General features: G+C 38.4%; 2 protein-coding genes across 2 annotated transcripts; both read left to right on the top strand.

Moving 5' to 3' along the window:
- Nucleotides 1-11179: 11179 nt before the first annotated feature.
- On the top strand, nt 11180-17891 carry LOC106751820 (vacuolar protein sorting-associated protein 11 homolog). The gene is made up of 16 exons (XM_014633007.1): nt 11180-11416; nt 11495-11563; nt 11671-11844; nt 11939-12135; nt 12715-12973; nt 13047-13198; nt 13277-13510; nt 13597-13897; nt 13995-14183; nt 14282-14404; nt 14490-14617; nt 14710-14922; nt 14999-15171; nt 15232-15529; nt 16235-16551; nt 16628-17891. The coding sequence occupies exons 1-16, from the start codon at nt 11402-11404 to the stop codon at nt 17050-17052; spliced, it is 3267 nt and encodes a 1088-aa protein (XP_014488493.1). The 5' UTR covers nt 11180-11401; the 3' UTR covers nt 17053-17891.
- Nucleotides 17892-18943: 1052 nt separating this feature from the next.
- LOC106751821 (E3 ubiquitin-protein ligase parkin) lies at nt 18944-25246 on the top strand. Its single transcript, XM_014633009.1, has 10 exons — nt 18944-19287; nt 19410-19720; nt 19795-19996; nt 20090-20450; nt 20534-20735; nt 21695-21862; nt 22006-22128; nt 22199-22283; nt 23755-23904; nt 24826-25246. Exons 2-9 carry the CDS (start codon nt 19445-19447, stop codon nt 23862-23864), a joined length of 1527 nt encoding a protein of 508 aa, XP_014488495.1. The 5' UTR covers nt 18944-19287; nt 19410-19444; the 3' UTR covers nt 23865-23904; nt 24826-25246.
- Nucleotides 25247-25602: the final 356 nt, after the last annotated feature.

Raw genomic sequence — 25602 nt, 5'->3', positions numbered from 1 at the left:
GCGCGAGTAACACGCGAGAAATAAGGTTAAACACCATCGAATACCGCCGAAAGTTTTGGAGGTCCCGTTTTCCTTCGTGAAGTTCGCGTGAACGAATTCGCACGCGTCACCGTGGAAAATAAATTAGACGGGTAAAAATGATCGCGAGAGGGGGGAGAGAGAGAGGGTAGTGAGATGAATAAGTATGTGCATATATTAATATTATATTATAAATGTTATATATTAAATATATAACTATATAATATAATCATATAATAAATAATATATAACGTTAAATATTAATGTTATATATTAATAAACACATGAATATATGCATATACATATATATATATACAAATGCATAAATAAAGAAATAATTATTATCTCACCGGCATCATCGTCATTATCATCTCTGTGCGCGTCATTATTATATTATTATTATATTATTTTTATTTAGATTATTATTATTATTATTATTATTATTATTATTATTATTATACTATTAGTTAATTAATAATTTGATCGACATTTAGTAGGTGTATAAGGTAAATAAAAAACATAGACTTTAATAATGAAGATATTCTAAGTACCTTATCTAATATTCTAAGTAATCTTGTGTAATCTGTTACGCGTGCGGTGCGTACGCGCAGAAGGGAGAGAAAAGAAAGGATAGAAAGAGAGAAAGAAAGAAGAAAAGAAGGAAGAAGAATGGGAGAGAAAAACAGAGAGAGAGAGAGAGAGAAAGAGAGAGGGGGGAATGAAAAAATAAACAAGTATATGCGAAATATTGTAGATAATTTGTTGTTACGGCGCCAGATGTGTTCTCCTACGGGGTTCCTATGTAATTATGCTTGATTGAGTTATGTTTATCACGTGGAATATAGAACTTGATCGTTGAGTTTTGTATCTTTTAACCGTATTTTTCTGCTTTTATTTCCGTAACTGTCGACGTAGATTTTTATATGGGATGGAAGGAAGGAGAAAGAGTAAGAGAAAACGATGTAATAATCTGTAATTTGTTTCTGGTTCTCGTATCGAGAGGAGAACCGCTCGGAGTCACGGTGAATTCGGTCGACGAGTACGAACCCCGTAGAAGTCACACGTCCGCGCCTCACCTATGCTCAAGTTGTTTAAAACTATTACGTTGTTATTGTATAAGATGATAATAAGGCAATGAATAAGAGAAGGGGCGAGGGGTAATAAAAGGTATGAAAGAACGTTCGAGGTATATCACTTTCTTGCTGACCGAATTCCTTTTGCGAAATGGCGTGACTCGACAACTCTAGGCGTCCCAAAAGTGGTGAGACGAAAGAAAAGAACAGGTGGGGAAAAAAAATAGACAAAACACTCGCGTACGCGCGCGACTAACTACACCGAGAGCTACATTGTACACTCATACGTATGTTTTGACAGCGGGACGAGGAAAGACGTCCCATATTGACTGTATAATTCGACTGGTGCGCGAGAAACGCGGGAAAATTAATAGAATGACATTCATCCAATATCGTTTCGTTACATTTGGGCACGTAGAGAGTGAAACGGGAAATTCACGCGAGAACAAGGGACAGATGTAAGACAAGATAGATAAACTACCGACCCCGCGCTTTAAATGTGATTTCTTTTGCCTATACTTAGTTTCATTGATTATTATATTATTATTATTTTATTATTAATATTATTATTATTATTTTGTTTAACGAACTGTCACGTTAAAATAAAGGCGAAGGAGAGTTTCTCGACATGCGAGATACAGAGTTATTTTGTTTATCCGTTTTCTGTCAATACGATGGACTCGCTTTGGCCTTTTCCTCCTCTCTCACCAACCCCCTCTGTCGTCCCTCCTTTCGTCCGTTGTTTTCAACGAGCAGATGTCTGGACTTCGGGACATTAGCGAATTGTTAATTTTTGAAAGACGTCGTTTGTGTATCAATACGTTTCGATTGGTTGGAACGAAAAAGTCGAAAATTCACGAGAACATCAAACGACGCTGAACGAAATAATGTAGGACTTACCCCCACCGTGGATGAGTCTCGATGTTTTCATAGAAAATGTTTCGTATTAAATGTTGAAATACGCGCGTTACACTGCGACTAGAGAGCAAAGAGGGAAAACGACGCGAATCGGTTTAATTCGCATTGAATCGCAAGTGCACGGTTGATTTCACTCCTTTCGCATAAATATCGAATTATTGCAAATTGATTTCCTACTAAGAAAGGTGCTCAATTGCTCGGTAATACGAAATATATATAAATTAATACTATTGTCTTCGATACTCGCGAAATAATTGGCACTTCTCGGAGTTGTCATTACTAGAGTACACCGTTACGTTAGAGGGAAAATCGAATAACGTCTATCGAGTTTCGTCTCTCGCGTGCCTGTGGACATTACGAGGCGGTTGCGGGGAGAAGTTTACGCGGAGGATGAATATCGCGCGAGTCTTCGCAATCAGTTTAACTCTCAATCCACCCTTTTCGTTGACGGGCGCGAATTTCTTCGCTCGGTCTCGTGAAAAAGCCCGAGTCGGCGAAACAAGAAAAGAGAGACAGTTCGATACGCGTTAACGTGAAACGGTATATTCTTTTCGGCTGTGTAACTCATTCTGCGGTAAAGGGATCAAAGCAGGAAGAAGAAAGAACAAGGGAAAGAAGAGCGTTTTCTCGCTAACCATCGCCGCGTGCGCGACTCTCCCTTCCGTCGCGCGCCACTTTGTTCCTACTGCTCGCCATCTCGGATCATTTCATCCTTCGCTGACTCTATCGCAATCCTCCGTCTCGTTTCTTACATTCGATTACGATATATTTCGCGAGACACTCGCGCCGAACGCGCGAGCACTTCGCGGACAGATGCCGTCCAATTATTCTTTCGTCGAGTATATACGAGAGCGAGGGTGGAGCGTGTCGTGTCACTTAAAGTCGATTAAAGGGAATTCCTCGTTTACCCCGCCGCGATGCCCTTCTCGCGCGCCGAAGGGAGAATCAATTTCGGACGGGACGCGCGATATTCCACGAACGGGAGGGGCTAGAGTTAGCGCATTAAAAAGAGAGGGAGAAAAAAAAAGAGAAGACAAACAATTAAGGGAAGAGAGGAAGGGAAAAACACACAGTGCTCATAATTCCGAGCGTTCGCGAAATCGATCGGCGGTTGTTCTTTGCCACTTACGCGCGACCAGTTCCTTCGAGTAACAACGATCTTTTGGAGAGACGTGGAATAATTAATCGATTAAAATTTCAGTTGATCAAAATTATCTAACGATTAAGAGTTAATCAGTTACTTTGCTTTGACTAATTCTACACTGATTAACGATTAATATCATTAATCAATTAAGTTATTCACGATTACGTATATGAGGTTGATTAATTTCGATTATTAATTAATATAGATTATTTTAATCAACTAAAATTTCAATCGATTAATGTCCAACACTGACACGGAGAAAAGGAAAGGTAATAGGATACACTCTCTTACAATCGTTAGCAATACTTGGCAAGCATGGTCGAAGGCAGGCAGGCAGGCAGGAAGGAAGGAAGAAAGAAAGGGAGGGAGGAAGAGAGGGAGGGTTGGGGTCGGAAAACGAAGTCTTTCGAAACAGGAAGAAGGTTACGGATGTCGAACGAGTCCGATCGATCGTTTAATATACGCAAAGAAAAATTCGCATTCGAAGCAATAATTTACAGTCTGCGTCAATCGTCGTGATAGATATAATAAACGAAGGGGAGGGGGGGGGGAGGGAAGCCGACGTTTCTCATACCGGGACAAATCGCGTAGCGCGAGGACATTTGCATCATCGCTAAATGATTTTAATAGAGGCAGATAAGATAGACTGTATACTACCGATCTCTCTTAGCGAAATCGAGGAACTGTACGTATGTATATTCTTTTAATTAAACACGTCTACGATATATTCACATAGCAACGAGATCCATCTCAGACTATGAATCCATTTGAATAAAAGGCTTCTCGCGCAACCTCACTCTTTATATATCGTTCTCTTTCGGTAATAGCCATTATAAACTATGATACTTCAAGTATACAAGTTGTAAATGAATGTTTCTACAACCAGCATACCTTGCGTAACCATTAGTCGTCGAGAGGAAAAGCGAGGAAATATATACGTGTGTATGTGCGTGCGTGTGTATATGTGTGTGTGTAAACGTACGTTAAATGTGTGTGCACTACATCTGTCTTACGCGCACTCGTAAGAAAGAAGGAAAAATGCGAGCGATGAAGAAAAAACTGAATAAAATACACACGCGTGTGTGTATGTGTGTGTGTGTCCGTGTATGAGAAAGGAAGAGAGAGAGAGAGAGAGAGAGAGAACGTATATATATGCATGTGTGAGAGAAAAGCGGAAAGAAAAGGAGAGCGAGAGAACGTATATAAGCGTGACATAAAGGAAAAAAACAATATATTAATTATTGCGTGGTACGAACAGAACTGTGATATTTTATTGTATAACTTTGCGGAAGAGATGAAAGAGAAATATGAAGAAAAAAAAAAAGAATCTCTAAGGAATATACTATTATTATGTGCGAAGGGGGGATATATTACTGTATTTTACAAAAGAAGTGCATCCTTAAACGCAATTAAGTAAATGCAATTGTGCGGGAACTGTACATACACCTGGTGTCTCCTTAAAGATTATAGGGTACCCTTGATTTTTCGAGTCGGCTGCGAGAATAACGCGAACGTGCAAAAGGATGAGAGAGAAAGGGCGAAAGAGTGGGAGAGAGAGAGAGAGAGAGAGAGACATTCTATTTGTTCGATAGAGACGCGAAAAAAAAGAAGGAAGCTCTGTCCAGTCGTTCTTGCGACTTATGTGAGGATATGCTCGGTGTTCTCGGGCCGCGATCGCGTGCCCCTCGTCTGATCGTTTCCTGTTTGTAAAGATATATGTATAAAAAAAAATATATATATACATACATGTATAAACTAAATGTGTTTCGTAAGCGACAAGCGTATGCACGAAGTCGAGAGCGACCGCAGCTGCGACGTATCGAGTGATTGCGCGAAGGAAGAGAGCGGAATAATAACTAGCATTAAGCACATTGTGTCTGCGAATCTCGAAACGTCGAGCTACAGAACAAACCACCGCGCCGACTGTCCCCCGCGCTTTACATCGGCCTGCGACGCGGACGAAATGGACTCGCGAGTAATAAACAACGATTTCGCGCGCGCGTGTCACACGCGTGCGTTAATAATGCGGACGCATTAGCGCATATTTTATACACGTTGATGCGCGCGATCGCGCGTACATATGTAATGTGCGCGCCGCTAATATGTACACTGGCGCACGCGCACGAACACATGCGCGAAATCTCGCGAACACGCCGACCTACACTTCCTGGCATCCCTTCGTTCCGTGAGCTCCTTCTCCGCGCGCGTCAAGATCGCGACTAAATTATCCGGCACGACGGAACAACGGGTGTCGTTGTTTCCAGACGAACGCGAGAACACGAACCAGCCGATCCGGAAAGAGTCGCGGACGCACAATCGGGGATGCGGCGACGCGATTTAAGCGCGGAGAAACCGCGAAGATCACGGCGAATCTCGTAGCCCGTTTTATGAGAGTTGTTTTTAAGTTGAAAATTGGTCACTTTTTTTTATAGCTTTAACCCTCCAATGGTAAGGTTGAGGTCGAATCAATGTGCGAAATAAGTAAAAGAAGTAAATAATGACATGAAATTTCTCCCTCAGTTTATTTATAGATAACAAAATACAACAAAGTTTACTAACTGACTTTAAATAATTGCAGCAAAACACTATTCTGAAAATTCGCCTTACAATTAGATGATTAAAAAAGTCTCTTTCTTCAATTTTTCTCCCGGAAGAAGTAAAAAAAATTCGCAGAAAAATTGAAAAATACAAGGTTTTTCCACTTTTTTTTTTTCATTCATCCGTAGAAAGAAGCCGAAAAAAATAAAAAAACGTATTTATTCCGAATTTTTCAAATTCTTTCTCTCTTTTCTTCTTCCTTTTTTCGTTTATTAGCGTCGTTAACTCCTGGATATTTAATTCGCATTCTCATCGCGGGTTTAGACGCAAGCTCAGCTGTCCGCGTTGAATTTATCTGTTTCTAGATAGACGCAACGCGCGAGATGAAGGGCCGCGTTTGAGTCTGAAGCGCCTCGAGAATACGAGCTTTCATCTCGCTGAAAGTGTGCGCGATACACCGACTGAAGCATTTTCGATGAACGCACGATTGTCAGATCGCGAAAGGGCGTGATCGTCGATTTTCATTTCGATCGCCTGGTCTATCTTTTCTCCGTGCCGCGATCTCTCTGTGCTTAAAACACGACGCTTGTGCTGCGGAATGCCCGGGAACGCGGGAAGTGTGGCTGGAAATGTTCTCGAGTTCTCGAGAGACCATCGCCGGGGGACTCTCGACGACGTTCCATATACGACAGACCATGATTGAAGATAAAGAAAAAAAAAAAGAAATAGACATAAGGGTATGATTCTTTCCGCAACGCGTCGCAGCCAGTTACACGTCTATCGTACTAGAATATAGCGGACTAAAAAGTATACTGCACACGAGCGCGCGAGTTTCGCGAACACCGTTTAACTCTTTGAGCGGCGGTCACAATTATGAGGAGATAGATAGATAAATAGAGAGAGAGAGAGAAAGAGAGAGAGGGGGGGGGGGAGAAATCACCTGTGTGACTCGACGAAACCAAAACAAAAAAAAAAAGGAGAGAAAGAGAAGAAAGGCAAGAAAGAAATTTATTTAGGCGAACCTAGCGAACGCCCAAGAGCGAACGAACGGAATTCTCACTCGAAAGTGCGGTCGTCGGCCGCAGCTGAATCGCAGCCCGACGAAGAGTTAAGCGAGCGCGTCGCCGCGAGATCCGCGACAAAAAATTAGGAAAAGGAGAAAGAGAGGGAGAGAGAGAGAAAGAGCCACTGAAATCTCGCCGGCCGAAACTCAAAGGGACGAGGACGGGACCGTCCCGCGTTCGTTTCCGTATCACGTAGGTGCCCCACGTGTCTCTAGAGTTCTTTTTGACGCGAGTACGTATGTACAAACGACTGCGCGATGGAGCTCCGCTCGGCAGCGCGGCCGAGATTCGTACGTCACATTCGGACCGCTCCCGCGTCGAGTCCTTCGAACGTCGATCCGCGTATCTCGAAATTGGAACGAGCCACGTTACCCCGAAGTTTTCTACGAGAAAGATTAATCGGGAGAGTTCGATGTTCTTTCGTTTCTTTTTCCTTTCGCACGAATCGTCGATTCGACAAGCGGCTGAAAGATGCGCCGCGAGCTCGTGGAGTTTAGAGTCCCTGTAATAAATCTGCACTGAAAAAAAAAGAGTTAATAACAATTGTCAAATATTTAGCGAAATAGTTCCAACTAAATGATTTGGTCACAGTAACTATGGTACGTGTGACTAAATTATTTGGTTAGTGTGATCAAATTAATTAGTCGAAGCTATTTCACTAAATGTTTGGTTATTGTTACCAAACTCTTTTTCCAGTGTGGATACCGTCGCTGTAGTAGCTATGAAAACTAGAGTTTAATGTTACACGTTTAAACGTAGATTTAGTGTGTACATTTACAAATACGTATAAAGTAATCATGCTTTTGAAAATGTATATCCATTTACTAACTTTGAACCCGTTTATTCGTTTATCCGCTTATACGAAGGAAGGGAGATGTTAGTCTCGTTGCTTCTTTTTTTATTACGAAAGTCTCAACAAAATAGGAAAATAATCTTACGTATAATTTGAAAACATTTTGCAAATTTAATAGAAAAGAAAAGCAGAACGCGGGGGGGGGGGGTCGAAATCGCGATTGCATTATTCGTTTCCGAAGCGAAACGGATTTGGCAACGTGCGCGTGACGTCAAACCACTTCGGTGTCCTATATCCTAAACATATGATGTACTTTCGTATCTATTTACATCCATATCGCACGGAAGGATAACAACGGCCGTTCCGATTCCGACGTGGTTAATTAATCGTACATACGATCGATGCGGCCGAATGTTCCTGGCGAAATGTTCCGATCGCCCGCGTGATTTCCGATCCGTCGTGGTATCGCGACGTGCGGATTCGTCGCGCTGTTCTATTTCAAGAACTCGAAAATCAGAGGGAACTCTCTTTGCGCGAAACTGCGGAGAAGAGAGCCGTCCGCGCTCGGTTGAAGCACGAGAAATATCTCGCGACGTAGCTGTTTGGACCATGGCGCGCAGAAAAACGTAAGGCTTAATGACCGTCTACAATAGCAGGTAAAGTATGTAGTAAGTCGTAAGCAGTGAGTTATATTAATTGACCAACTACAGTCGATTATTCTTGGACTGTAAGGATTTATATTACCTCTTGCTTTAAGACGTAAGTAGTAATCAAATTGACCAATCACGAACGTTTATTGGAAGGATAGTCAATTTGCTTACCGCTTACGTCTTGGAACAAGATTGTGGGCAGGAAGGGGGATGATCAATTAGCTTACTACTTACATCTTACTGCATACGTTACGGCAATTGTGGACGGTCCTTAAAGCAGTAAGAAAATTGATCAATCGCAGTAGATTGTTCTTCTTATAGCCGAAAAATAATCGGCTGTGTTCAGTCAATTTGCTTGTGTTTTATTGCTTACGCTTTTCTGTGTGATATGGCCCTTAAACGCAAGAGAGAGAAAGAGAAAGAAGGGGGAAGGGGGGAATTCCAAACATCGGCCACCTAATTCCGAGTCATGCAACGGGCACGATCGATGTGAAAAATAAGAACTCCGAATCGACGCGTCCCTCGCACTTGGCGTTAAGCTCGCGTCGAAGCTGCGGGCCGACGGTAGCACGGCCGTCGATCGCGAGGAATCGTCGAAGATCATCGAGACCGCTCGACTCTGTGCGAATCGCCGGCGAGTCTCGGCGATTCGATGATTCTCGTGTCGAATGTATAAGCGTCGCGAGTGCGCTCGCTTGTTAGCGCGATCTTTTAATCCTTCAGCCACGGCAATATCCTTGTCACCTCAGAACCTGAATCACGCGTAGTCACGACACAGCGTTCTGATTTATTACTTTCCGGTTGTTAATCGGCACAAGGAATAATTATATTAATTGAACTGGCGAATTGGAGACGTCGATTAGTCAAGACTGCCCGCTTTTATTGTGAAAATCTATCGATTTCTCGTTAACCTTATATAGCGTCTGTGGCTAAAGGTTTAAAAACGAAAGGTGTAGAGAGAGAGAGAGAGAGAGAACGAAAGACAGTCCCCTCGTCCCTCGCAGAGTTTGTCCAGAATGTCTAGATGTAATCTCGAGTTTCTCGCCGTACCGACGACGTCCGATTTTCAAAGATTTTGCGACCATTTCTCGAGTCTACGTCCCGTACGCACAGCTCTGTAAAGCAGCACCCGCCCCAAAACATCGACACTAATTGTTCGTCCTTTTTAACAAATATAACAGAACTTACGTCTTACGACTCGTTTTTTGCGAGAGCGCGCGAGGCGGTATGTCATTGCAGTGGAATGTCTCCTTTGCGAGAGGAGGTGTTGAAAGAGGGGGAGGAGAGGCATAACCGAAGGATTGTCGTCGCACCAGCATTGCACTGGCGTGCCGTTTCGTCGCGGTCTTTTGTAACCCTGTGCCCACCCGGTTTAATCGAGCGTCACGAACGATCCGGGAATCGGGCTATCGATCGGATCGCTTTACCTCGCTCGTAGACGTAACGCCGGAGAGTATCGTTACGAAGTTTTGCCTCGCAGTGGCCACCGATTATCTATAGCCCCAAGGACTTAATGCGTGGCTAACTTAAGCTCACACGCGACGAAAAAAAAGGTCGCGCAACGAGCAAGTGGAAAGAGAGGCATCGCATCGTCGTGGGGGACTTTTTAATCGCGACTGTTGGTCGGGATCGTGCGCGCGCGGTGCGTGATGAAACATCGGAAATTTCTTTCCGTCGAGGGGGGGCCCCGCCGAGGAAAAGGTGGTATTACGGTCTCTCCCATTTACATTCTGTAGAACAACCTTGCCAACAATCAATATTTAATATTGAAGACTGGACGGTTACATTCGTCAAAGTGTGTTGTTCGATCGACTCTAGACCGAAAGTTAGGAAATATTTCGTATTTGGAATGTTATTCATTAAAATATGAACACGGCATAATGAGTCGAAAAGGAACGGGGTAATGGGGTTCCGACTAAAATCGATTGAAAACATTTTTTCATTTAGGAAACATGATGTTTTGTTACAAATTTAGACAAAATTAACCTTTAGAAGGAAATACAATGAATAGAATCTGCAATGTAGATACTAACTTGCTCGTCAAAAGGTAGATATAAATAGTTTTGAGCATTGGTCGATTAAAATTTTTGTCTTTTCAGTTGATTAAATACTTAATCGTCTAACGATTAAGTGTTAATAAATTACTTTGTTTCAATTAATTTCACACTGATCAACGATTAATATTATTAATCGATTAAATTGCTCACGATCATACGCATGATATTGATTAATTTCGATTAAAATGTACTTTGAAAACGTTTCGAAATGCTCGAAAGTAAAAATGCGTTGTAACAAATGACGGCTATTGTTTATTGGCATATTAGCGTCACTATGTAACGTCGGGCTGCTGAACATAAGTTCTATTGTAATATAAAATATAAGTAATATTCCATAAGTAATCGCTCGAATTCGCCACAAAGCAAAGATATTGAAAGGGGGAGGAGAGAGGGGGGAGTATGAAACCTGCAAGAGCCTGCATGAGCTATAGCTCTTACGTGCGTATTATAATACCACCTTCTCTTTTGCATATACGATCGATTTGGCGGTTTCACGGCGAAACAAACATTTCGCATCGCTTCGACTGTTCAAACGTATTCCGGGGACACCGAGATGTCCAGAAATATTTCCAGAAAAATCGCCAAAAAACGTTAAGCAAAATGGCCGACTCGATATGAAACCGTTACGAAGTCATGGAGAGGAATGAAAGGATAACGATACCTCCTCCGCGAGAGATCGTCATGTGTCGTTCCTTGGCTCCAGACATACTTGGAGTTCTCCCCCTGCGGAAACGTTGCATCGTTTCGATCTTCCGTCGCTTTTTCCGTAATAATGAAGCGAAAGATGACCGCCGAATATTACGCGCGCGCGTCTAAACCTGCTATCGGAAATGCACTGCTTTCTCGAACCGCCGCCGCCGGAAACGAACGCGTTCGGCCGATATGGTGCTGCCATCTTTCGCGAGAGAGAGAGAGAACTCAGCGAGGCAGTTTCGCCCGTCGCTATTGGCTTAGTCGGTATTAAAGATCGACTTCACGTGCGCCTACCCCCTTATGTGTCACCGCAAACAGCTGACGGGAGCAGTTCTGAGAGAGAGAGAGATGGCGGGCGTGTATCGGATCAATTGTACCGCGTCGTGCGTCAAACAAACTGCCTAGGATACTATTTTCTCCGTAAATGTTTAAATAAATACCGTGTTACTTATCATGGCGTTTCTGGAGGTGGGTCTCGCTTGCCTTACGGGCGTCCCTCACTCGCGCATAACCTGACACGCTAACTTGTCGTACCTGTTCTTTCAGTGGAGGCGTTTTAATTTCTTCGACCTGAAGAAGGAGGTTGACGAGGGAAAGATCGCCGAGGTGTTCGGAGTAAGACGGTGCTTTAGCACCTCGATCATTGTCCTTTTGTTCATGCTCTCTTGTTTAATGGGAGACAAAAATGTCCTCGTTATCTTATCGATACACCTTTCACTCAGGATGCGCAAGTCACAGCAGCCACCAGCGGCAATGGCAATCTGGTATTCGGTGATAACACGGGCAACGTACATTTAGTAAACAGGGCGTATGAGGTGACAACTTTTCGAGCCTACGAGCTCATGCTGACTTTAGCCCAGCAAGTTCAACATTCCACCTTCCTGTTCACTATTGGTGTAAGACCACTGTTGTGATATCTTTTCGCAGAATATCCCTCTAGTTAAGTGTTGCAGCAGATTTGATTGTTTCTTTCTTGGTGCAATGCAATAGGAAGATGAGCCTGGTTGCAATCCTACCATAAAGGTTTGGAATCTGGCCAAACCTGACAAACATGGCAATCCGACATGTGTTCGAATAAGCAGAGCCATACCTAGTTACAGAGCAGTTCCAGCAACAGCTCTGTGTGTCCACACTAGTCTCATGTTAATGTCTGTTGGCTTTGGAGATGGTTCCATCATGTTGTATAGGTAAACAGAATATACCAACCTTTATTTGGTCCTAGTTAAGAAAGATTCAACTCACATGGAGTACATTTCGAGAAAAATGAAGATGAGAATGTGATACATGATTTAAGAAGTATAAATAGTATTAAAGTTTTTCATAATCGTACAAAAAATCAAGCATGATCCATTTTCTTCTCTTTAAGGATATCTGTTGACAAGCTTAATCCTTAGGAAAATATGCAAAAGTGCAATTAGTAATAAATGACGCAACTGGTAAAAAATAAAAATTGTTTTTTAATTAATATTAAACGCCTATAAAGCTTGGGTTTTCTTATTTTATGTAAAAATGTATACAGACCCATTGATGACAAAATCTCCAAAATCGTAATTTTGCAGATGTTAGATCCTTGCATAACTATGGCCATTTAGTCACACCATATTCTAATCCCATTTCAAGCAGAATCACTAAAACCTAATGAATTAAATATATTAGCAATATATACAAGTTCTTCTGCATCGATACATCTTTGTCTTTTCATTTCACGTTACAATACTATATAATTCCAATACCCTTACATTCACCCTGAAATTTTCATTTTCTAGGGGTGACTTGACTCGAGAGAGGAAAAATAAGATAAAGGTCCTGAAAGATACCAATCTGTCTATCACTGGTCTCGCCATAAGATCGACCGGCAAGCAGACGCATCTGTTCGTCGCTACGCAGAATAGTGTGTTTTTATACAATATTACTGTTAAGGATAAAGAACTGAAATCCACCTTGGACACTATGGGCTGTGCGCGGAAATGCAGCGTGCTCGCTGAATCGATACAGGACAGTCACTTTATGATCGGGCGCAATGACGTACGTGACGTGTGACTCACGCTCGATTCTCTGTCGTTTCGAATCGATTTTGAAATGCCAGTTCAATTTTCAGGCTATCTATTGTTACACACCGGACGGTCGGGGCCCGTGCTATGCGGTGGAGGGTCAGAAGATAATGCTGGAATGGTTCAGGACGTACCTGGTGATAGTGGCGAAAGAAATGATGAATGTCCCGAGGACGACGACTATATCTGGCAAATCGAAGTAACAAATGCACATACTTCTCTTTGTAGTCTGTCTCTCCTTAGTATTTATGTTATAATGCTCGTTAAATGCTTTTAGCACAATAGAGCCGATACCACCTGGTGTAGACAAGCACGTAATTACTGTGCTCGACATACAAAACAAATTCATCGTGTTCTCCGCGCCGATGTTGTCTGTTCAGGCGGTCCTATCCGAGTGGGGTGGATTTTTCATACTCAGCGGAGATAACAAGCTGTATCATTTAGACGAGAAGGACTTGCAGTCCAAATTAGCGTTACTTTTCAAGAAGAATTTATACGATGTTTCTATCAGGTATAATGCGGAAGGACGACTTTGTTGGGAGTTCGATTAGAACTTGGAGACAACTCTTGATAACAAAAAGACACGTGTCGTTGCAGAATAGCTAAAAGTCAGCAATACGACGCTGAAGGCCTCATAGACATCTTCCGACAGTACGGCGATCATTTGTACTCCAAGGGTGATCATAACGCCGCGATAGAGCAGTACATAAAAACTATAGGCAAATTAGAGCCGTCTTACGTGATAAGAAAGTTCTTGGATTCTCAGCATATCGATAACTTAACGACGTATCTGCAAGCTTTGCATAAAAACGGGCAAGCGACTGGGGATCATACTACCTTGTTGTTGAATTGTTACACTAAACTCAATCATACTGACAAATTGAAGGAATTTATCATGGTAAGTCGTGTATGCAAATCCCAAAAAGTTTGCTAATAATAATAATAGCGATATGATGTGTATTTGTCACACATATGTTTTGTATGTCATTACTTAGACAAAAGATCGCGAAGTCGATTTCGATGTAGAAATAGCGATAAAAGTGTGCCGCCAAGCCTCGCCCGAGGATGCTTTATTGCTCGCGCAGAAGCATGGCAAGCACGAGTGGTATCTACGAATTCAAATCGAAGATAAACGGGAATACAGAAAGGCACTCGAATACATCGCAACGTTAGAATTCGAAGAGGTATCGTGATATTTTATGTGTACGCCTGTTTATACATTTTTCTCTTTCTAAAAAATGGACGTACATTTACTTTACATAGCGCTTGTACAATTTTCCAGGCAGAAGCTAATATGAAGAAGTACGGTAACGTCTTAATTGAAAATGTGCCAAATGAGTCGACTCTATTTTTGAAAGCCTTATGCACGAATTATAAACCTTCTAATAAACCTCTTGTAGATCAGGTAAACATATTCATATTCCTCTGATGATTGTAATTAAGCTGCCGTATATAAGGAAAGGATAAAGCCGATGCATTTCTCTCCGTAGGAAGCTCTGGATGGCTATATAGAGCAGCGCGTTGACAAGGCCAATCCCGAAGATTTTATCCACCTATTTCTAAATAATTCCGAACGGCTCGTAGAATTTTTAGAACATTTAGTCAAATCAGACACAAGGTTGGTATATTTCGTGAGAAAACGCATAATATAGGAATTCGTTAGTTTCTTATCTTGAAATTCATATCTTTGCTTTTTGCATTTCTTTTCAGATGGAGCACACTCGTCTATAATACATTAGTAGAGCATTATTTGCACGTATGGTCGGCTTTAGATAACGACGTAGCTAAGATACAATATGAACAAAAAATCGTCCGGCTTCTGCAGAATACGGAAGCCCGTTACGACAAACATCAAATATTAATACTCTGTCATCAGCATAATTTCAGGAAAGGATTGCTGTTCCTTTACGAGGAGAGCAAATTGTAAGCCACTGTTGTGTCATGAAACTTCGTGTCAAGCTCGAATCTCAAACGTGCATGTCCGCTTTTCTCTCCTTAGATATCAAGAGATATTGAGATTTCACTTGCGGGAGGGAGACGGTGAACAAATTCTAGCGACGTGTAAAAGTTTCGGTCACCAGGATCCTAACCTGTGGGTACAAGCCTTGTGGAGCATCGCCAAGAACAAGGACGCGCCAACGAAACTTCTCGCGGACATATTAGCTTATATCGGTAAATATTCGTTGTAACATTAATCACGCCCGAGAAAATGCATCGGAATTACTGTTGCAGCTCAGGAAAGACTGCTGTCTCCTTTGATGGTCATTGATGCGATCTCCACATCATTGACTTGTACATTGGGAGACGTTAGAACGTATTTGTACAGTGTATTACGAGCGGAACACGAACAGACTCAGGCCGACGTGGAGTTAACGGAGAAGTACAGGGCCGATACTCTGAAGCTGCGTGAGCGCATAGAGGCAATAAAGAACAGCACGATAATCTTCCAAGGTTCGCGATGCAGCGCGTGCCATCATCAGCTGGAATTACCGTCTGTGCATTTTATGTGTCAACACTCGTATCATCAACAGTGAGTTGCCTGTGCTGCATCCCTTTCATACGTTCTCACTTATCTATAATATCTCTCGATATCGTTGTTAATATATCATATCAGGTGATAATTAGTTAATCAGGAAAAAAGGAATTAAGAAGATAATAACTTTTAATGTGACTTAGTTAATTTTAAATGTATTAACTTTTAATTTAAACTAGTTACTTAAAATGCTCAACTTTAACTTGTTCTAATTTTTATTTATGTGAGTTAAAATACTTCATTAATATTAAAATTATTTCGAGCTGCTTACAATAGAAAATAAGAAAAATTAAAATAAGGTCAACGGAATTTTCATCGTCTCTCTAAACGCTAGTGCTCATTTTTGTATGGAATCCTAAAAACAAAAGCCAGTCGATATTTCCTCACACAGACTAGTTTTTTTCATTATTTCACGTAAATTTAACTTACGACGGAAAGGTTATTTATGCAAACACACACATATATACATACATAGTTTTGCATAATTAACTTTCAGCTTTAACAAGTTAATTTAATTTTAATCTAACTTTTAATTAACTTAGTTTTTTCTTAAGTAACTTAATTAAGTTAATTTTAAAGTTCATCAACTTTTAATTCAATTTGATTAAAAATAAAACATTAACTTATCTAACTCTGTCTTACACATGTCAACTTAGTCGCCAGTTCACAACCTGATTTCGACCTGTCTCTTTGTCTCAACAGTTGCTTTCAAAGCTTTTCGGAGAATGAGAACGAGTGTCCGGCGTGTCTGCCGAACAACAATAAGTCGCTGGATATTATAAGGGCGCAGGAGCAATCGAAAGACCTGCACGACTCTTTCCACAGTCTTCTCGACCAAGCGGAGGACCCGTTCTCTTTGGTAGCTGATTACTTCGGCAGAGGCGTGTTCAAGAAATTAATGGTGATCACCGATACGGACAAATCATTAACTACTACTCAGACCAAATTGGAGGAACCTAAGTTTAATTACGGCGCGGAAGCGAGGCTCAGGTTGAGCGAAGGGAAGAGTTCTCTGTCAGGTGCGTACGATGTACGATGCTGTATCTCTCGAGACGATGTTGCGCATTAATCGCGTGTTCTGCGTTGTCTCGACAGGCAAAACGGATCCACGACAAGCCGCATACGAAATTCACATGGCGGAGGAGCGCTTACGAAGTTTCACGAAACCAGACGCGTACTCCTCGTCGTTGGAGGCCAATATCTCGGGCACGGGTAGCGGCCTGTCGACACCGCGGGTCAGTTCGGCGAAAGCCTCGCCGATACCAATCAGGGAAGCCCGTATTCTGAACAGCAGCACGCCAAGGTCGTCGCCGATCGAGAAGTTCTTCATCCCGCCGAAGAACTCCATCGTGCCGTCGAATCCCTTCGAGACCGACGACTACGACGAGTCTAAGAATCCCTTTGCCAAAGACGACGACAACGACGACGACGCGAACAATCCGTTTAAGGACGACGTCGACAAGGCTGGCAATGATGATGAAGATCATTACAATAGAAATTTGAATCCGTTCAGTAGATAAACGATACTCTCGGTGTGTCCTGCGAGCGATTCGATGCGAGAGAAAACGTAAGACATGTACCGACATCTACGTACACCGATAAATGCTTTACGATACGTAAGAAGAAGATAATATCATTTAAATACATGCTCGAGGGATGAGTATTACGCGCGCGATAAACCTAATATACTACGTGTAAGCTTGTATAGTACACATTTCAATTTTGTATGCCGCAAACCTGAATTATTAGTTAGTATTGTGTTGCTCGCAACTTCCCCAAAAATAAGTCGACCAAGTCATCGGCCGGATTAAAAGACCATATTGTGCTGGTTTATAGAGAAATGGCTTAATGTCAATCTGAAGCGAATTAGCGACGAATGCTTGTTAACGTGTTATGTCGCTCTTTCGGTGAGACGCAATGTCTAAAAACAGTGCTAGATAAAAAAAAGTGGTGAAATTAATCACACAAAGACTCGAAAAATTGCGAAATAAAACTTCAGTGATGTGGAAATATATTAATACGCCTTTATTGTGATGGTTTGTGACGTGAGAGAGGAGGAGATGAGACCAATCGCGAGTTTTTCGGCCACTGCGAAATCTCTTCTTTCGTCGCGTCGTATCACGTTCCGCTTCAAAAGCGCTTTCGTTCCGTCACAATCATAATGTAATCTTTAGGGATAAAGCGAATCGAAGCAAAGTGGAACCAAAAGATTACTGTAATCATGCCTTTGTATGCTGTATCTATTTGGATGAACAGAGAAACAGCATATGTAAAAGTATCCAGATATACAGATATACAAACTATAAGATTGTACAATTATACTAGCAATAAGGGAATAAAAAGTCACGAATCTATATTTGCTAATTTTTTCATTTTATATTAATTTTATGTTATAGCTTATTTATTTGTTGAATAATATTTGACCAAAATATTTTTTATACATATGAGGCTGCCTCCCCATGCGGCATAAAGCATGTATCAGATTACGGATTGGAGATTGAGATTGAATTGAAATTTGACCAATTAATGCAAAATTCACGAAATTTCATTAAACTTGAGTCAGTTAACTTTGCACTGATTGCCCAAATTCAATTTAACCCTTTTCCTCCCATATAACACAAATTTTTTTTAAACTTTCAACCTTATATCTTTTAACGAAAAAATCATATGAAAATTTATCAAACATCATTTCTTATAGATTTTGACCTCCTCTTTCGAATGCCGTTGAGAAATTTTACCCAAATCGTAAGCCAGAAAAGTTATAGGCCGTTTTTCCGAAAAATTCACAAATTTTTCGCGGTTTATTTTCTTAAATGTTTATTTTGAGTTGGAAAAAATTTGCACACGCCATCGCAATCACTATAAACGGTGTTATAGATGTCTGCTCTTTCAAACCCCATTGGATTTTTGTTTTAATTCAAAATGGCGGACACAAAATGGCGTCCGAAAGGGAAAATTTTGGTTTCAAATTTGCGAATTATTTTCTCAAAAACTATTAAGTTTGGTGAAAAATTCCTAAGAACAAAAATGTCTTAAAATCAGTCAAAAAATACTCTCAAATTTTTTCAGAACGGTTTTACAACATTTTTGAAAACTTTTATTTTTTGCTTGTTTGGTATTAGGAGAACGTGACCAGCGAGAAGGTTAAGGCGTTGAATCATGCAAGCTCCTCGCTCGTTATATTCCCCTGATACGATTCTGCGAAAATTACGCAGCATCCGGAATCTATCGGAGTTTAGTTTGGTATTTTAAGACTTAAGAAATGAACTAATTACAGTTAATTATTCTCTTCACATTTGACTGTGATTGGTCAATTTCTTATGGCTTAAAGTACCTATTGTGGACCGACACTAATGTACGCGCCACTCATAGTACCACGACTGTCCAATCGAAATCACGAAAACACGCCAACACACAAGGGGGATTCTTGAACGCAACCGAGCTCGCTTAAAAATAGTTTGATCAAATGAAACAAAGTATTGACGAACACAGCAATAAAAGATTCTTGCATAAAGTCAAGTGTGATATTTGAAAAAAGGAGCAAATTTATTATATAAAGACAATAAAAAAATGATATTTCAATCACGATATATATATTTTTAACTGAAACAGAATCGAACAAACACCTTTATAACCTAACATTGGATGTGTTTAAAAATCACAATACTTGTGTAATCATGATTATTATTTCTGATTGAGATATATTTTTACATCTGAAGGAGTATTTCAATATCTAGGAAAATATTTCAATGTCAGTAAGTGTCCATTCAATCACCGTATAACTCGATGACCATTAACTTAACCATTGTCATAATCTATCAATTTGAGTTTCGCAACAAACTTTCGCGAGACTGATCGAACATTGTTTTTGCAATAGATAATATGATAATTAAATAAACTGTGCAACACATCATGAGCTTTTGGTTTAATTTAATGAGAAATGCGTTCCTTGGAATGTTGCAATTATTGTCATTTGGTGCAAATTTGTGTCTTGGTCAGCGGAGGATATCAAATTATTTGAATATATATGTCAAAACAAATACAGGGAATACTCTCTCTGTTGAATTGAATCCAAAATGGGATATAAAGAACTTAAAGGAAATTGTTGCACCCAAAATGGGAATGGCACCAGAGGATATTAAAATTATATTTGCTGGCAAAGAGCTGCACAATTCAATTATTATTGAAGTAAGTTCATATATTTGTGTAAAAATATGTTTGCACCTAAACCTGTTACAATATTGATATATTTGATATTGCAGGAATGTGATTTAGGTCAACAGAGTATTCTACATGCAGTAAGGACTCCATATAAAAAGTTTAAAAATCCAGATACTTCAAATTCTATAGAGGAATCTACATCTGAGACTACTGACCGGAATGACAGTGGTAGCAAACCTATGAATGAAATTCTTACAGATTTATCTTTTAATGCATCAGATCAGCAAAATTTATCTCTAGAAGGTAACAGTAACATTAATTTTGTAAATATTTCACACACAAAAATAACACAAACAAAAAACTGATTTGTCCCTTTATGTTATTATTATCCAACAGAACAGAAAGAAAATCGAGCACATTTTTACATATATTGCTCAGGGCCTTGTAAGACTGTGACAGTAGGTAAATTGAGAGTCAAGTGTGCAAGATGTAATAGCGGTGCTGTTACTGTCGATAGAGACCCTCAATACTGGCCTGATGTATTAGAACCAAATAGGATAACTGTACATTGTGAGAATGATTTCTGTCCTGCATCTTCAATCATGTTCAGTGAAGAGGAATTTCAAGTCACCTTTGCTCACTTCTACTTCAAATGTGCGAAACATGCTAGCTTAGGAGAGGATGACAAAGCCATACCTCTTTATCTTATTAAGGCAAATCTAAAGAATATTCCTTGTTTAGCATGCACAGATATCAGGTATTTAGTAATATAATAGTGATATAGTAGACAACTGATTCAATAATAAGTTAATATCATTATATTTTCTCATATATTCTTAGAGATACAGTGTTGGTATTTTCGTGCGAAGCCAGTCATGTAACTTGTCTCGACTGCTTTCGTGATTATTGCACGGTTCGTTTGCGAGAACGTCAGTTTGAATTCGACACTGTCGAAGGGTATTACACCTTGCCGTGCCCTGCTGGATGTTCCAATTCTTTTATTCGTGAAATTCATCATTTCCATCTTCTTAACTCGGAAATGGTCTGTAATGTTACAAGATATCGTATTTGAAGTGAAAATTTTTTTCCGATTCCAATTTGTTTAAATATACAGTCCAAACTAAAAAAAGTCAATGCAGGTAAACGTTTGCGGTGGAAAGCGAATATTAATTATATTTACAACAATATTTGTCAAAACGTCTCAGTTGTAGATTTTCCTCAGTTTGATTTTGGTTTGAACGAAACGCAAATTATTAACTGCGTAATTGATACAAAAAAACTTCATTGAACGAAACGCAAATTATTAACTGCGTAATTGATACAAAAAAACGATGATTTAATATTATCAGAGAAATTGCCACTAATGTATTAAAACATTTAAAACAATTATTTTTCTTTTTTTTAATAACATCTCTTTCCGTCGTAACCAGCGAATTTTAGACAATTTTAGACAAAAATTTTTTCTGCTATATTAGAGTTTTGTTAATAATATGAATGTATGAACTTGGATGGATAAGGGCCTATGTGATTCATTTGGAAATGGGCTTCATTTAAATCGCCTGCTATTTTTCCAGGTTTGCAAACATTTTTTCATGATTCTTTGTTGCAACTTTTAACTGAGGAAGTCTGTAATAAACCGACATGTTTTATTGTTTTGTAAATTATAATTAATAAATTTGTCCAAACAATATTAGTTCTAGCTTTTGTAAGCCTAAGTAATAATTTTTTTGTGTTGTACTATATTTTTTATATTTTTTTGAAAAAACAATTCAATTTAGTTTGAATATATAATTCAATTCAATTTGAATTATTTTTTATGTTAATAGCACAGTTAATAATTTACGTTTCGTTCACTGAAGAGGATCAGAATTTATGTTTGACAAATAATGTTGTAGTTGTAATTAATATTCTTTTTTTATCGCAAATGTTCACCGTTGTCTCTCGCTGGTCGTTTTCACTCTAATTATATATCTTGAGAGCCTTAGATTTTTTTAACTGCAGTACGAGAGGTATCAAAGATTCGGTGCGGAAGAATATGTTTTACGCGCCGGTGGCCTTTTGTGTCCAATGCCGGACTGTGGTATGGGCATTATACCACCCACTATCGAAGAACAAGCAGAGAAAAGTGATGACCAACGCAGGAGGATTCAGTGTATCGGTGGATGTGGTGTGAGTAATTAGCAAACATGGAAGAAAGGAGCTCTTTGTGACATCCTTTCAACTAGTAATCATAATAGTGAATTATAACAACGGATACATATCTTTCGTTTATATCAACTCGTTATTCCACTTGTCGTTCTTATATTTTTCAGTATGTTTTCTGCAGAATTTGTTTACAAGGATATCACACAGGGAAATGTGAATTACAGCCATTGAAAGCATCTACTGATGTTTCTTTTCGAAACTATCTAGTGGATCCTATGAAAGCTAAAGATGTTAGTTGAATCAATATATTCATGAAACAAGTTTGTAGCAAATTTAATTTATCTATAGTATATATTTTAGGCTAAATGGGACGAAGCTAGTAGAAAGACGATACAGATATCCACGAAACCTTGCCCCATGTGCAGAACTCCTACTGAAAGAGATGGTACGTTGATAGAAATTAACTTTTCACCAATGTCATCGTCAGCTGTTGGAAACGTTGCGTTTTATTGGATAAAATTCGTTGACTATATTTACACGGTAATGTTAATCCGGTTTTAATAATAACCGTAGTGAACTCTTGCTTGACTGATTAGTGAAATCTTGCATTTGATTAGTATAGATCCTCTTAAATCTAAAAATATATTCCAAACTATATTTCATACTAAAAAAATACTCCAAGTAAATGCAAGAATTCGCTAACTATGGTAGTTACTAAATTAGATTAACGTTGCCGTGCAAACAAAGTTGTTGTAAGATTTTATGTTGACACTCAATAGTTTATGCTTCTTCAATAGCATACATTTTGAACTCTCTTGTGATAAAAGTACCTTAACCCTTAGATGCATAGTGTTGCAAATTTGCAACATATTTAAAAAATAAAGAGAATTTTTTTACTTAGATTTTTTTTAATATTTTTCTCATTTTCTGGGACTACCTATGAACCTAAAAAAAAAAAATAATTCAGTAATAAAAAAATTCATGCATTTAAGAGTTAAATATGACTTTTTAGCCAATCAGATGGCTTCTAAGTTACTTTAGATGCACTTTTATAATAAAAGAAAATTCGATAAAAAAGAGTTCAGAATACGAGCTAATATGTTTACTAAACGATCCAGCGTGTTAAAAGTATGCTGGGAGAAATGATGATCAGTAGACATATTGGAAAAATATACACTGCTGTCGTTTAACAGAAAATGAAAACAATTGCAAAACTGCTGGCAGAGTAACGTAAAATGTAAAACACTTAGGTCTTGCACACAATAGAACATATATTAGGAATAAGATTAAATATTAAATATTAGGAATAGGAATTAAAAATTATTTTCACACGACAGAATGAAATGAACAGTTGTATGACACGATTTTTATATTTATATCTTATATTTTATTCTTTTCCATTGTGCATTATGTTTAATCACACTATTCCTAATATTTATTCTTAATATTTAATATTTATCCCTAATATATTTCTATTGTGCACAGAGCATGCAACCTTATTAAGCTGCTTTTTCTGCTGAACACAGCCATTAGTAGCGAAAACAATGCTTGTACAACTGGTGAATAACAAATTATCTATTGGTCTGTTCTTTATAGCTACACTGCTGAACTAATGTAATAAGTTGAAGTAAGACAAATATATATTTTCTTATTTCATCTTATTGCACCAGTTCAGTAGTGTAGCTATAAAGAATAGATCATATAATTAGTGTATACTTTTAGATGTGCCAATCATATCCATCTTCCAAAATCGATCGCTCAACTGTTGTGTTCGCTGAAAACGTAGCTAATAAAAAAACATATAACGGCGGAATATTTAGAATATTTGAAATACTGTTTTAATATTTACAATTTTGTCTTGTTGACTACTAAGTTACAAACATTTCTTAATATTTATACAAATCATTTATTTATAGGTGGTTGTATGCACATAGTGTGTATGAGAGCAGGATGTGGATATCATTGGTGCTGGGTATGTCAAATGCAGTGGACCAGAGAATGTATGGCTAATCATTGGTTCGGATAATACATTAGAAGAAAATTATGTATTCCATTATATGATATATGTAAGATAATTACTAATTTAATTAAAATTTTTGTAATTTCTTTGTTAAATCTTGATTAATTGTCTATTACGCTGATTAGATATGCTTTTGTTTTGGTCTAAATCGTTAGCTTCACAGACAGCAATTCCTAAAATCGGGACATGAGACGTTTTTTAGAAACGTGAAGTCATTTTTAAGATGTGATATAAGACATCTTTAAGATGTTTTTAAAACGTCTAAAAGATGCCTTATGTCTCAGTTTTGGATATTGTGCTATCTAGGTTGTTATTCTTATATCGTGTTGCCAATTCATGCCAACGGAGAACGAGCTTGTAATTAATATTGATATTAATCTACCGTAACGTTGATCGAATTTGAGTCGTATTAGATATTAGAGGATTCTGTAATGCAAAATAATAAAAAATGTAATTAAAAATTTCTCTATTACAAAATTATGAATACCAGTATAGTTGTTAAAACTAATACTTTTTTTCAAAATTGTATTCTACATATGTAACATACAAAAAATATATGTATATAAAGGGTGCCCAACTTTAAATGACAACCTCAAATATCTCTTGAACAATGCATTATAAACGCAAATTATAAATTCAGCAGTGTAGCTATAAATTATATTTCAGACGAAAATTGTAGAATTTCGAGGGGGACATAAAATAAATGACTTTAACTTTGTTATATAGTCTATAATTCAAGGTCAACTTTATTTTTTTTTTTAAAGAAATATAGTTTTTTTAACACAATTTCATTAATTTCATTAACTTTATTAATTGTGCGTATAAAAGTAATATAATAAGATCATCGAATAGTGAATATTTTTTTGAGATATTTTATTTTTTATCTTAATATTTTTCATTACAAGATATTTAATACCTCATTCTTTTCGATAACATCGCCTTAACATTTTTGATTTTTTAACTTTAGTTCACAGGGAGATCCGGAATCATGAACGCCGACGAATCGTGCACACGATGCAGGAGTAAAATAAATATAAGATAACTTAATTATTATTCATATTTCTTGTTTAAAATAAATTAATTAATCCTTAAAACGTAACAAATAAAAGGCAAAAAGAAATTTTTAAAAATACTTACCCGTTTTCTTAATAGTTTTCCCCAAAAAATTCCTGAAAATCTCCTAGAAAGCAGCGCGACAAAGTAGAATACCCCCTTAATAATGCAAGAGTGATAAAATATACCCTTAGAAATTTAATACTGAGAACTACTGAATTTGCAGTGATTAAATATTAAGAAAGCAGTGGAAGTACAAACTTTAGTAAATATACACATCAAGTAAATGTTCCACAGTAGCAGAAGATCTAGAATGTTTGCCTGTTAACTAGAGATGACACAGGTTCAGTATTGGCTCTGAGTCTGTATCTTTGTTCTTTTTTTCTGTTTTTATATTACTTTTATTATTACTTTTATTATTAACATCAACATAAAACATATACAATATTTTTATGTATATAATTTGAAACATATTAACCAATAATTAAAAATTAGCCAATAATTACTGAAATACTGCCGATGTTCAATTATTGTAAATTTTCTAATAATTCTTAGTATTAAATTTCTGTAATGGGATTCTATTAAAAAAAAATAAAATTGGCCTTGAAATGCCTTTAAATTATTGATTAACAAAGTTAAAGTCACTACCTTATATGTCTCATGTGCACAAAACAGTTTATAATCCTACAAC

The sequence above is a fragment of the Dinoponera quadriceps genome, unplaced genomic scaffold (genome assembly GCF_001313825.1).
Source record: "Dinoponera quadriceps isolate SergipeBrazil2010 unplaced genomic scaffold, ASM131382v1 scaffold179, whole genome shotgun sequence".
Lineage (NCBI taxonomy): Eukaryota > Metazoa > Arthropoda > Insecta > Hymenoptera > Formicidae > Dinoponera > Dinoponera quadriceps.
This window is presented reverse-complemented; position numbering and strand designations above follow the sequence as displayed.